Raw genomic sequence first — 12,927 nt, forward strand, 5'->3', positions numbered from 1 at the left:
GACAGGGGCCATGTTGGCCTACCAAACAATGACTCAAAAACCTTTCAAGCATATAATGACGTAGAAACTTGTTCGTTATATGCCTAAGTGGTCGGGAGGCCCCGAATCCTCAAAGGGCTAAGGCCAGCAGTCGTCGTGCATAGAGCCAAGCCCAACTGGCCCCCATAACTCCTGCCCCTATCCCTCCTAACATGAACACATTATTCGGGTATTTGCCTGCCAAACCAACGGCCCCCATAAATCCACCATCTCCTATTCCTCCTAACGTGAACACGTTATTCGGGTATTTGCACCAGTGCTGAGAGAGAAGGGAGAGTTAAGGGGCCCCCACATCCCGACCCGAAAGTATTGTGAGGGTTGTTCAATCTGAGTACATAGTAGCCCGCTAAGTAGAGGGTCGTTAACCCACTTTCCTACCAAAAGCAAGCCTCTCGATGCCTCACACTTATGCCTGTGAGATGTTGCAGCAGTAGTGAGAATCGATCATTGCTCATTTTTGCAACTCAGTCCCTCCGAAATTAACTGCGCTGCTCCTGCGGGCCATATAAGACTCTAATTAGAGGCCAGAGGGAGTATAGTACATGCTAACATTATTAGAGAATTAGGAATTGAAGGGCCGATGAGGTCGATCTCAAGGCCTCTCGATCGATCGGCCCTTCATTGCAGAGAATGAACCGATCAAAGCCCCACCCCATATGGCCGATACGACGGTCTTGGCCGATCCACAATGACCGATCATCGGCCACCCATTGCAGGGATAGGGCTGATCATCAGTCCTTCCATATTTTTTTAATTTATATTTTCTATTGTAAATACCTTATTCCATTCTTTCCATTTCCTACGTCAACATCCTTATCTTCTCTTATTTATATTTTAATTATTTAATTTGATAACATATTAAATATAAAAGGGAAATTTTTTTAAAAAAATAATGATGATGCAGAAATGAAAAATGTGAAGCGAGATAGGCTCTGAGATATGCTCTTAAATCGACGATGGGATCTTGAGTAAAGTGTTGAGTAAAGTGATGGCGTGGGAAAAAAAAAGGTCCCTTTTGTGAGTAAAAATTCCATAATCCTTCCATACCAAGTTGGCATAGTGACTTGGTGTACTTCACCAATAATTTCATGACAAATGGAAATAAAAAAACCCACATGCCACATCAATTAAACACAAATTCAATAAAACTAATTGCACAAAATAGACATCCATTAATTATGGAAGGTGGCATTATATTACTACTATTAAATATAGCTTACATTCATATAATAGGCGTTCAATATACTACTATAATATAAGATTGTGATCAATTGAAATTTTTTATGCTAATTGAGAAATGAGATGCAATATCAGCCACTCATTTTTATTAAATGAGTGGTCCAGATTTTTCAACATGGAAAATATCTTTAGATTAATTAATTTTGAAATGGCAGAATGGTAATATCATAATAAATATTTTTTAAAATTTTTAATTTTAATTTTTTATTAATTATTTAAATTTTTAAAAAAAAATTAAAATTTTTTATTTATTATTTTTTTAAAATTTTTTAATTTTTTTTTATTTTTCAATTACATATACAATTCATGTCAACTACACACATATAATGTCAACTATGTGTACAATCCATGTCAACTACACACACAATTCATGTCAACTACACACATATAATGTTAACTATGTGTACAATCCATGTCAAATAGTATTTATTGAATAAAGTTGTTGACATTTGATGTGTAGTTTACATAAATTGTATATATAGTTGACAAAAAAAATGAATTTTCTTTTTAAAAAAATTAAAAAAATTAAAAAAAATTAATTTTTTTTTTTTAAAAAATAATAAAATTAATAAAATTACAATCATGCCCCCGTGTTGACATAAACTACATGCTGTTGACATTTCACAAATATTCTGGATGAGTGACTAAGATTGCATCTCAATTCTCAATTAGGTTCATAAATCTCAACCTAACAAGATCCCTATAATATACATGTATATTGATCTCTTAATATAATAGGAGTAATATTTTACATATAAAAAAGATCATATAACTATACTTTTCACGTGAAGAAAATAAAATTATTCCTTGATAGTATACTAATTTGAGATTTTATTGGTGAGACTTTATTCTTATTTTATATTTGTATATACGAAATGTTTATAAAAAAAAACTTTATGACTATAGCTTATAATTTCTGATCATACTCTTAAGTATATCTTGATTTTTTACATGATGATAACTTGCAATATATTTCTGAACTTTTACATGTTAATAAGAAAATATTAAAAATATAACTGATTACTTAGTATTCTAACAAAATTTTAAATGGTCATAATTTATAGTCATAATTTTTATTTTTATAAAACTTGTGTATATAAATAAATATAAAATAAGAATAAATGGTCTCACTAGTAAAATCTTAAATACTATCAAAGAGTTGTAATATAGTACTCCCTCCGTCCCGCTTTAGCAGTCTCATTGACTTTTCTGCACTCGTTTTGTAAAAATGATAATAAATAGTTAAAGTGGAAAAATAATAAAGTAAAAAAGAGAATAATATAGAGAAATAATAAAGTAAAAAAGAGAATAATATAGAGAAGAGTCTTATCTACATTATTCTCTTTTTTACTTTATTATTTCTCCACTTTAACTATTTATTATCATTTTTACAAAACGAGTGCAGAAAAGTCAATGGGACTGCTAAAGCGGGACGGAGGGAGTAATTTTTTTACATGAAAAATAATGTAATATGATTACTTTTTTTATGTGAAATATTATTACATTAAGAAGTAGGGATGTCAACTGGGCTAACCCGTTCGGGTTCGGGCCAATCCACTCGGGTTGCCGGGTTATTTGGGTGCGGGCTATTCGGGTTATGGATTTTTCGGGTTATAAATTTTCAACCCTAACCCTAAACCGCCGGGTTTGGGGCTAACCCATCGGGCTATTCGGGCCTAAAAGCTTTCGAAAATAATTTCTTGTATCAAAATTTTCTTCTATAAATGATTTTAAAATTTTAGATACTTTTTTCTTTTTAGTTAGAATCATATAAAATCTTCATATTTTCATACTACTATTCTACAATAATACTTGGAAAGAAGCATTTCATCTCGATCAACAACAACATAAATTAAAGCTTGTGTGCGTGTCATTATGACATTGTTAGTAACTAATTCTTTGTGAAAATTAAAAATCATATCTTACATGAATCATTATTAAAATTATAAATATATTAAGATTTTGATGAGTTATTTCTTAATTATATCTTGATTGGCTTTGGTGGTGGTAAGACACTAGTGGCAGATGATGAGACGTTGGACTAATGAGTTGAGATGGAACTTGAAAACTGATATTGTGGGATCGAATGGAAAAGTATAATGATTATGTAGAAAGATTGAAGATTCAAAAATATAAAAAAACCCTAAAACTTAATAATTTTTAATAAAAAGTTGCAACCCATCGGACCGACCCGCAACCCGTTCGGGCCAATCCGTTTAACCTATCAACCCATTCGGGCCAACCCGTTTAGCCCGTTTTGTATTCGGGTATTAAAATTACAACCCTAACCCCCTCATTTTATCGGGTTGTTCGGGCCGACCCACGGGTTTCGGGTTGAATTGACGTCCCTATTAAGAAGTATATAAACGTATTCCATATTTAACAGTACTATACATATATATTGTAGGAGCGGTATATTGCAAGCCTAATATAATGCCACTTTCCATAATTAATGGGCGTATATTATGTGCAATTAGTTTCATTGAATTTATGTTTAATTTATGTGACATGTCGGTGTTTTTAATTTCTATTTGTCAAGAAATTATTGGTAAGGTACACTATGCCAACTTGGTACGGAGCATGAAATTTTTACTACCCTTTTGGCGTGGTGAACAAAGAGTCGTTGCAATAGAGCAGCGTTTCATTTGAACAGTGTAAAATCGTGGGTTTTAGCACAATTAGGTATAAATCATCGACCGGGTTGATCCCTCTTCCTCCCAAAATCTAGAAATGGGCAACGACAGAAACAAATCCCCGGCAATTGATGTCGCCGCCGCTCCCTCCAACCGCCGCCGCCGCCATAAATCCGATTTTGAATCCGAATCCGAGCCCGATCCGGACTCGGACTCCGACTCCGACCACGATTCCAAAAAAATCCGGAAACGAGCCAAGCGCCACAGTAAAACCCGAAGCTCGAGCTCCAAGAGGAGGCGGTCCAGGGATTACTCCGATTCCTATACGTCGTCTTCCGCCTCCGATGAGGACTCTTACGATTCGGAGGACTCGTCTGACGAAGACGAGAGGAGGCGGCACAGGAGAGAGAAGAGGAGGAGAGAGGAGAAGAAGGAAAGGCGGATGAGAGAGAAAGACAAGGAAAGGAAGAGGAAGAAGAGGGAGGATGAGAAGAAACGGAAAGCCAAGAAGAAGAAGAAGGAGAAAGAGAAGGGGAAGAAAGGCGCCGTCACTAATTTGTGGGGGAAGTATGGCATTATTAGAGAGACTGATATGTGGTATGTTAATTTGCTCAATTCGCCTTTCTTCTTCTTTCTTAATCATTATTTATGTGCTGCAAAATCGTATGGTTAGAAACTGATTAGCTTGTGCTTTCAAGTCACCTTCTGCTACTCCGGTTTCAGTTCATGAATGTCTGCTGCTTTTTGTATTACTATAAATTAATACTATTTTTCTACTGGAAAACCATAGCGAAAAGAAAAGCAAGCTACAATGATAACAATATATTTTGCATCAAATATTTTTCACTTGATCTTGCATTCTCCCTGTTTTGTCAAGATGTGAAGATGATCACTGTTTTTGGTTCCATTTCTTCGTGGAGTACCTTTCTGAGTTACTTTCTCTGTACTTTTCATTAACATGATTTATTTATCATTTTGTTGTAGGAATAAACGGCCTGAATTTACCGCATGGCTATCAGAAGTGAAAAAGGTAGTAATTCTTTTAAATTATATCATCAGCTTCCTTTAATTGTTCTATAGTAGTCTTGTCAGATTTTGATTATTGTATTTTATAGTGTTCTTTGTGATTGTTTTGTTCACTATATATGGCTGATAATTCTCTTCAAAAGTATTTTTGGCATGCTTTCCTTACATTTATTTTTAATATTAAATAGACATGCCTAGAAATGGATATTTCTGGAGGGACAGCATGCTGTATATGTTCTGGGGTAGATCTATTCTATTAATTGATTTCAAGTCCTTTTTTGGAATGTGATTATGTCCATGCTGATTCTAACTGCTCTGTAAACAGGTCAACCTGGAAAGTCTAGCCAATTGGGAAGAGAAGCAGCTCTTCAAAGAGTAATTTCTTGCACTTTATTTTATCTAGACTTCGTTGAAATGACACATCTGAAAATTAGTTTGACATTCAATCTCACGATGACTTTACCATTCTTTTTCGGTGCAATTTCCCTTTATTAAGGGACTAAAATTTCCTAATGCTTGTGGTCTCTGCAGCTTCATGGAAGATCATAACACAGCAACCTTCCCTTCTAAAAAGTTAGTCCTCTTTACTTCTTCCCTTCTAAAAAGTTAGTCCTCTTTACTTCTTAATATGCTGTCTTTGGAAGTTTATAGGTTTGGCTGTGTCTTATGTTTTTTCTCTTTAAGATGTCTTCTTATATTCTGTCTCATTGTTACTTTGAAATTTGATTTGTATTCTTTTGTTGTGGCCTTAAATGTAATTACTTTGTTGATTCTGTTATTTCATTACTTATAAGTTTACAGCACTGCTCTGGAACTTCATGGGGTCTATATTGCATTCAACTGAGAGAAGTTTTTTGTGGGGGGTTTTATTTTCCGGGGGGAGGGGGGGATAGGTAGGTATGTATGTATCCTCTTTTCACACATGAAACCGTGCAATTATAGTTGTGTTCTCAGCTCTACTACATATTTTTTGATGCAAGACTGATTCTTGCTCTTATGTTTGCAGGTATTACAACCTTGATGCTTATTTCAAACATAAAATGGAAAAGGAAATGAAAAAGGGATTTGCTAAAGTGCAGGAGTCTGAGCGTACTGTATTCAATGATGAAGAACAGCGAAGGTGAGAAATTGTTTTCCGTTGAGTTTTACATTTTCTAGTTATTACTGGATAATGCTGTGATGACATACCCCACTAGTTCTAGCATTGATTTGAGAAATTTATGATCCAAGAATTTTTTATTAGTTAACTTTTATAATCTTTAGTCTGAGTTGGACGAATGTTAACCTGCCCATAAAGTGGGATTTAGTTTGAGAGCTACAAAATGCACTTGATTAGTTTTTAGAATTGCCAGCGTTCATTAGTGCCACTTTATGTAATATCATAAATACATAGGTTATGCTTACATCTCTATACAATAAGTTATCTCTTGTTTGAAATACTCCCTCTACCTACAAAAAATACTCTCGTCTTTCCATTTTTGCCCGCTCACCAAAATTAGTCTCATGGAGTACTATAATTTGAAAAGTACTGCCAATTTAGTACTCACTTTATTTCTTTCTTTCTCAAACTTTATGAATTTTGCATAAAAATCTGTGCCTTCAACCAATAGGAATATTTATGGTAGATGAAGGGAGTATTTCATCCAGTGAAAGTCATACAAAATGGCAATATTAAAGTATATTGTGGCTATGAAAGTTCATCCAGTGATTGTAGCGATGAAATGAACTGTATTCTTCTGCTGGTTAGAATTGAACTTATGATTCCAAGTTTTTGACTTTGGCCAAGCACTATAAGTGTGAGCACACTTGGTCAAAATTTGTTGAGTTAATTGTGACTGGCCCTTCTCCATAATCTGGATCTGAAGTTTCCCTTTTCTCATAAAGATACTCAATGCATGTGTATCTGGCCCCAATTCATGCAATAAGTTCTTTATACTGGTAATGTGATCTGACCAATGTGCTGTCAAATGACTATACGTATGCAATCCAAGTAGCTGTGTTTATTTTTAATTTGAGTTTCTTGCCAGACTTTGCTCTTTGGTGAACATTAGTCTGACACATAGTCCAGGGCTGAAGTCCATAATGTTCTTCAAACTGTTTTCTTTTTTACAGACTAGAACTGCAGAAAGAACGTGAAAGACAAAAGGAAGAACAGATCCAAGCTTTACAGCAGTCAATGCAGTCTGGGATGGTATGATGTTTATGAATATCTTGTTTCTGTTCCCACTTTTACTGGCAATTTGTTGTATTCTCATTCTGGTGAAATTGATATTTTTAGGCTCAAGCAATGAAAGAGCAAGCACAACTCAGGGAAGAGATGGCATATCAATACAAACTCGGCAACTTTGAGGTGAGGCCGCCTGTAAAAGTGTTGAATATGATCCATTCCTTCTGTATCTGCTAACAGGGGGTTTTTTCAAAAAAATTTAGGCAGCAGCTGCTATTCAGAGAAGATTGGATCCTGATGTTGCTATGTAAGGAGCTATTTGATGCTCCTGGGCAAAATAGATCTGAAGAAAATGGTGTTACATAGGGTTTGTGGGTTGCGGTCGGGCACCCCCTTTCATATTCATCTTCGAATTTCTGGGATGTAGTATTTGTAGATTCCGTAGATTATGTGAGTTGAACCTGCAATAGTGGATATGTTTATTAAATACATGGTGTGGGATCGCCTTTGATGATTTTTTGATGGTTGTAGATCCTTTAGTTACAGATATTGAAGCTGCTGACCATAAAAATAATGGACAGGAAGGTTCATATTCCTGAAAGTTGACTTATTTAACTGAATTTTGGTAGTATAATTTATTCCATTACTCTTTGTTGGTAACCTTTGTGCTTGGAAAAAATGCCATTGAAGCATTGCGTTCAGGGACGGATGTACATGCATCATACAAGGGGCAAATGCCTCACCTCAAAAAAATTCATTAGTGTTATTTTGATCATTATTTTTAAATTTTTTTTGAAATACCATTATAAATGCCCCTTCTAAAATCCTTAAAATGTATGGAATTTTGCCCCACTTATACAGAATTTCTGGATCCGTCCCTGATTGCGTTTGAATATGAATTAGCATAATGTAGCTATTATTCTTGGTTTGTTTGGTTATCAAATGGAATTACACTTACAATCAAATCAATTACCCCCTCTCCCTCTGTCCACTAATAAGTGTTTCATTTTGTCATTTTCGTCTGTCTATCAATAAAAGTCTCATTTGCTTTTTTACTACTTTTGGTAATGGATTCACATTTCACTAACTTTATTTCACTCACAAACTAATATCTACAAGTAGGGTTCACCTTTCACTAACCTTTTGTACTCACTTCTATTACATTTTTCACTAACTTTGTTTACTCACTTTCTGCTGCATCTCGAAACAAAAAATACTAATATCATAAGGGCATGTGTTTATAGGATCTTGGGGGTAAGGATTTGTGCATAGAGTGGATTTTGTGTTAGTAAACTGACTGTGGAGCTGTTTTGTAAACATGACAGTCGCCAAACCAGATCGAGAACATGTCAGGCATACCGAACCAGATTGAGACCATGCCACACCTACAAGCACACCCTAACAGTTGGAATAGGAATAGGAATATATTACCCAGAAATATATGAAAGACACGTGATCTTTCAATGAACATAGTATATCAAGAGCAGGGAATGCTCAAACTTGTTAAATTTATCAGGGAATGAAAAAGAAACTAGTTCAGCTAGCCTTTCCTGAGCAAGACAACAATGATGATAATGCCATAACAAACACAAGGATTCTATTTCTCATACTCAGAAAATGAAGATGAATCTACTAAACTACCAATAATTGATCCACACAGTAGATTTCAATCATCCAGAGACAAAATGTTTTCCCTGTGAAGTAATTTTATCAAGATTTTGAATTCATGTAAAAACCTCTCAATTCATATTCAATTGATAGTGCACACAATACACACACACACTCTGAACCCACTATTCCTACTACTAATGTACACTAGACTGACTACAAAACCCAATGCAAACTAGTTCATTCAGTCCAGACCTAAGTTGGGGGACAAAAGTTTGTAAAATAATCAATCACCTATACTTCTAAGATCTAGGATCTACTTCTTCTTTGGTTTCCATATCTCTGACACTGTTCACAATGTTTTGGATCTTCTTTCCAAGAGATTGATTGTGTTCCTCAATGTGTTCGAATATCATTTCCAAATGCCTTTTGTATGTAGCAACTTTCTTTTTTTCAACTGCTAGCTGTTGCGATAGTTCCCGGATTTTATCATGCTCGTTGGGGTATTGGTCATAAATGAGATCCCTTCCGCCTTTACCAGGAGTTAGAGGATGAGTATGCTCCTTCACAAATTTTGTAACCGTCCATTTACCCGAACTCAGTTTCCTAACTAAAACCATGGCTCTGCAACCAACCCTTGTCTCAGCCCTTTGCCTTACGATCTTCTCACGTTTGTCAGGCATCCTGAATCCCTCTTTGTTGCAAACCAGTGCCCGACCAATGGCAGTGCCATCACGCCTTGATCGAGAAAGCTTGCTCACACGGATGACAAAACCAACTCTTGTCGCATACAAGTTATAAAAAGCATGTGCTGCAGCTTCAGACTCAAACTCTTGGCCCACATATGGTTCGTCGACGCAATTAACATCCTGCAACTCATCCAGTTGGAACAACTCCCTCACCGAGGAATCTTCGTCCACCTTAATGTCTAGTCCGTCAGCAGAACTCCCAACAATTGCATCGTCATCATCTCTTCCTTGGTAATTAGTAGAACTTCCTACTACCTCGCCATTTACATCATCATAATCCATCAAAATCTTGAGCAATAACTAGTTCCTACTTCAAGATCCCTGATATTAAAGAAACTCTGCATATTAGGATTGCCTGCTTTCTACAATCATTTCAATTATCTCGATAACTAGAATGCTAATTCACATGTAATTAGTAATGTTTCTGCCATCAATAATTTATTTGATGCACCTTCCACAATATATTAAATACCACCATTTGCATTCAAAACCCCAAAATACGTAGCCATTACTTCATACCAGAAAATCGAAACATTCTATTTTTTTTTTCTTTTTTCGCTTTGAAACAGACTAAGCTCAGCTGATTAAAAAATCAATGTTATCGAGTACCTTGGAAACAGAACAAAATAGAGTGAAAAAAAAAGAAAAAACAATAACAATTGCTTTCATTTCTTCAACCCTTGAAATTTTAGGCATTGGTAGCATTAAAATTCCAAAGAGGAGGAGTGGCACAGAATAGAATCCAAATCCAAATCCAAATCCAAATCCAAAATTTGCAATCCCCAACATTCATCAGTTACACGATTAAAGATTCTTCGTTGCAACAAATAAAGGAAAGAGACAGGATCCAGCATAGAGGCGATCCGCAGGAATCGAGGGAGAAAGGGAATCGGAGCGTACCGGAGGGATTGGCGTGGCCGCCGCTGACTTTGAGGCCACTGTGTGGGGCCGAAGCACGAGCAATTGAGACTGAGTTAAGAGGGTTCAGATTTGCAAGTTGCCTTTTTATATGCAAGGGCAGTTCCGTCCTTTCACCCAGCCCCCCAACCACGAAATTTTATGCTACGACTAGTACGTCCACATAAATACTCCATAGTTTTATTTTTAGACCATGCAAATTTTAATGAACGGCGTAGGGATGACTAAAATAACTGAAAATTGAATTTCTAATTCGAATCAAACTAAAATTTAAAATTTGATTTGTTTTTTTTTAGCTTGATTCGATTTGTTTAAAGTTTTTGCTATTTTTTTTTCGAATCGATTTGGATCACATATAAACCAAAAATCGAAAAAACAAAATTCCTTTTATTGTTATATACTATTCCATCTGTCCCATTAAAAATTAAATATTTTTCTTTTTAAATTGTCTCATCATTAAAGTTTTCTAAAATAGAAACATCTCTATCTCTACTTTTTCATCTCTCTTATTTTTACTCTTTCATTAACTTACAAAACAACACTGCATAAAAATTATAACAACCCGAGTTTTCGTGCACTAGTTTTGGAGTATAAAAAAAAATTATTATCGCCACCCATGCTGTGGGGACAATAATCCTAAGAAATTACAGGTTTCAGAAGTTCAAACAGAATTTATGAGATAGCTTGGTTTTGTTATCAGCACATGAGCATTGTTATGGGAGTATGTTGTAGAAACAAGATTCTATAGTGCTAAATCTGATGGTCGTGCTTAGGCAACATTTGGCGGTCATGCTGTGCTGCGGTCTCTGGACTATTCGTCGGTGTTGTGACCAGTAAAAATGCTAACATTTTAATGCGTATTGACCTCTTGAGGGTACAAAATTTTAATTTTACAGTTGCAATATACATAATTGTTTTGTTGGTAATTGCGATTATGTATTGACCATAAGTATGTGATAATAAGTTTATTTGTCAAATCTTCATTATGTCATTCAATTTTTGTCTGCGATCCTTAAAGAAAGTAAACTCGAATGCCTAAATTATGTAGACCGGAAACGAAAATGGATAAGATTATCATCGCTGAAAGCTTGGAGTTTATACTCAATGATTCATGTCCTCCATTTTCTCGACATAATTCCACGAAGAATGTTCGAGAATGCATTATGCATGTACTTGACAAGCTCTTTGAGGAATAAGGTCAAGCTATTTTCCTTTAAGTAGCTCGAAAAGTCTTGGTTAATGACGATGAAAGATGGATATCAATAGAATCTGTCAAGATGATTCGATTGGAATATCCTAGAGTGACAGAATGTTTTGAGGATCTTTTGATCACTCCAATAGTTTCTGACACAAGTCATCGCCTAAAGTAATAAGAAATGACTACAAGAAGATTTAAATGAAAAGTAGAAAATATTTAGAATAATAGTCGTTATATTACTGTTAGAGGAAAGTAACATGATAGATGACGAATTCATAAAGGCTGCATTTTTCTTAAGTCCTAGTTCATTTGAACAAAAGACTAGATATGGAAATGGGAGAGCTTGAATTGTCATCAATGTTTGTTTAAAGCAAGAAAAGATGTTTGTGAGTTGGATTGACCTATTTTATAGAAGGACAATGACTTACATGACAATGCAACTTCTAAGTAAGAGATCTTGATACATTTAGGTTTTTGTTGAAGTGGGAGCTATTAATGCTCAACTATTGTTTTATGGTTGATGCTTAAGGCATCATAGTATTAAAATAATATAAGTGCGACAAGGTTGAGTATTCAACAACACATCAACTTCTTAATCATTGAATGATAAAGTATTTATGGCTCTTAGTCTTAAGGCCAAGAAAATACTTAACGATTGTTCAAACTGATCTAGACTATCAAAGATTACAAGACTTGCAATACTACCTACAGACTATGTCAGTCAGTGGGAGCAAGTATCATTGCAAGTGTAAATGTGGATCTCAAATGGCTAGACAATGACAATGGGTTATGCCCAAAGAGAATTTTCTTCTCTCTATCATTGTGCCGGGATTTATTCGATCCTATTGTCTATTAGAACTTACATTAATTAGAATGTATGTACTATGATTGTCAAGACAACCTTCTATACATAGAAGTCTTGAGGAAATCATCTACTAGAACAAACTAATGGATATGTAATTAAGGGCAAAAAACGCATGATTGGAAGCTTATAAAGACCTTCGTGGTCTTAGGCAAGCTGATACGCTCGGATTTTGCACTATTTTAAGGCTGTTATTTGGTCCATTTTTTATGTCAAAGTCACTCTATGATACGCTCAGATTTTGCACTGTTTTAAGGCCATTATTTGGTCCGTTTTTACTATCAAAATCACTCTACATGTCCATTATTTGCATATTTTATACATTTTGGTATTTTGACGTGTTTTGTGAGAAATGTGCATATTTGAGCCGAAAAGGGGAGTAAAAACGCATAGTCTGGAAATCTGGAGTAAGACGGCGACCAGCGACCGCCGCGAAGTTGTACGGCGACCGCCGGCGCTCGGCGGTCAGAGCCATGTGGCGGTCCGCC

General features: G+C 35.3%; 2 protein-coding genes across 2 annotated transcripts; one reads left to right on the forward strand and one right to left on the reverse strand.

The window, feature by feature from the left end:
- The first annotated feature begins 3,984 nt into the window (after positions 1 to 3,984).
- On the forward strand, positions 3,985 to 7,764 carry LOC125216522 (protein FAM133). Its single transcript, XM_048118263.1, has 8 exons — positions 3,985 to 4,508; positions 4,896 to 4,941; positions 5,263 to 5,312; positions 5,469 to 5,510; positions 5,944 to 6,057; positions 7,050 to 7,128; positions 7,216 to 7,287; positions 7,368 to 7,764. Exons 1-8 carry the CDS (start codon positions 4,009 to 4,011, stop codon positions 7,413 to 7,415), a joined length of 951 nt encoding a protein of 316 aa, XP_047974220.1. The 5' UTR covers positions 3,985 to 4,008; the 3' UTR covers positions 7,416 to 7,764.
- A 1,063-nt stretch (positions 7,765 to 8,827) lies between these two features.
- Positions 8,828 to 9,939, reverse strand: LOC125209545 (protein FAR1-RELATED SEQUENCE 6-like). The gene is made up of 2 exons (XM_048109147.1): positions 9,934 to 9,939; positions 8,828 to 9,761 (listed from the first exon to the last, which is right to left on the reverse strand). Exons 1-2 carry the CDS (start codon positions 9,937 to 9,939, stop codon positions 9,015 to 9,017), a joined length of 753 nt encoding a protein of 250 aa, XP_047965104.1. The 3' UTR covers positions 8,828 to 9,014.
- Positions 9,940 to 12,927: the final 2,988 nt, after the last annotated feature.

The sequence above is a fragment of the Salvia hispanica genome, chromosome 3 (assembly GCF_023119035.1).
Source record: "Salvia hispanica cultivar TCC Black 2014 chromosome 3, UniMelb_Shisp_WGS_1.0, whole genome shotgun sequence".
Lineage (NCBI taxonomy): Eukaryota > Viridiplantae > Streptophyta > Magnoliopsida > Lamiales > Lamiaceae > Salvia > Salvia hispanica.

Bases quoted from the DNA above. Each gene is read 5' to 3' on its own strand.
- LOC125216522 (XM_048118263.1), top strand. From the start codon at position 4,009: ATGGGCAACGACAGAAACAAATCCCCGGCAATTGATGTCGCCGCCGCT. The intron at 4,942-5,262 runs GTAGTAATTCTT...CTCTGTAAACAG, and splicing joins GGCTATCAGAAGTGAAAAAG to GTCAACCTGGAAAGTCTAGC. The intron at 7,129-7,215 runs GTATGATGTTTA...TGATATTTTTAG, and splicing joins AGTCAATGCAGTCTGGGATG to GCTCAAGCAATGAAAGAGCA.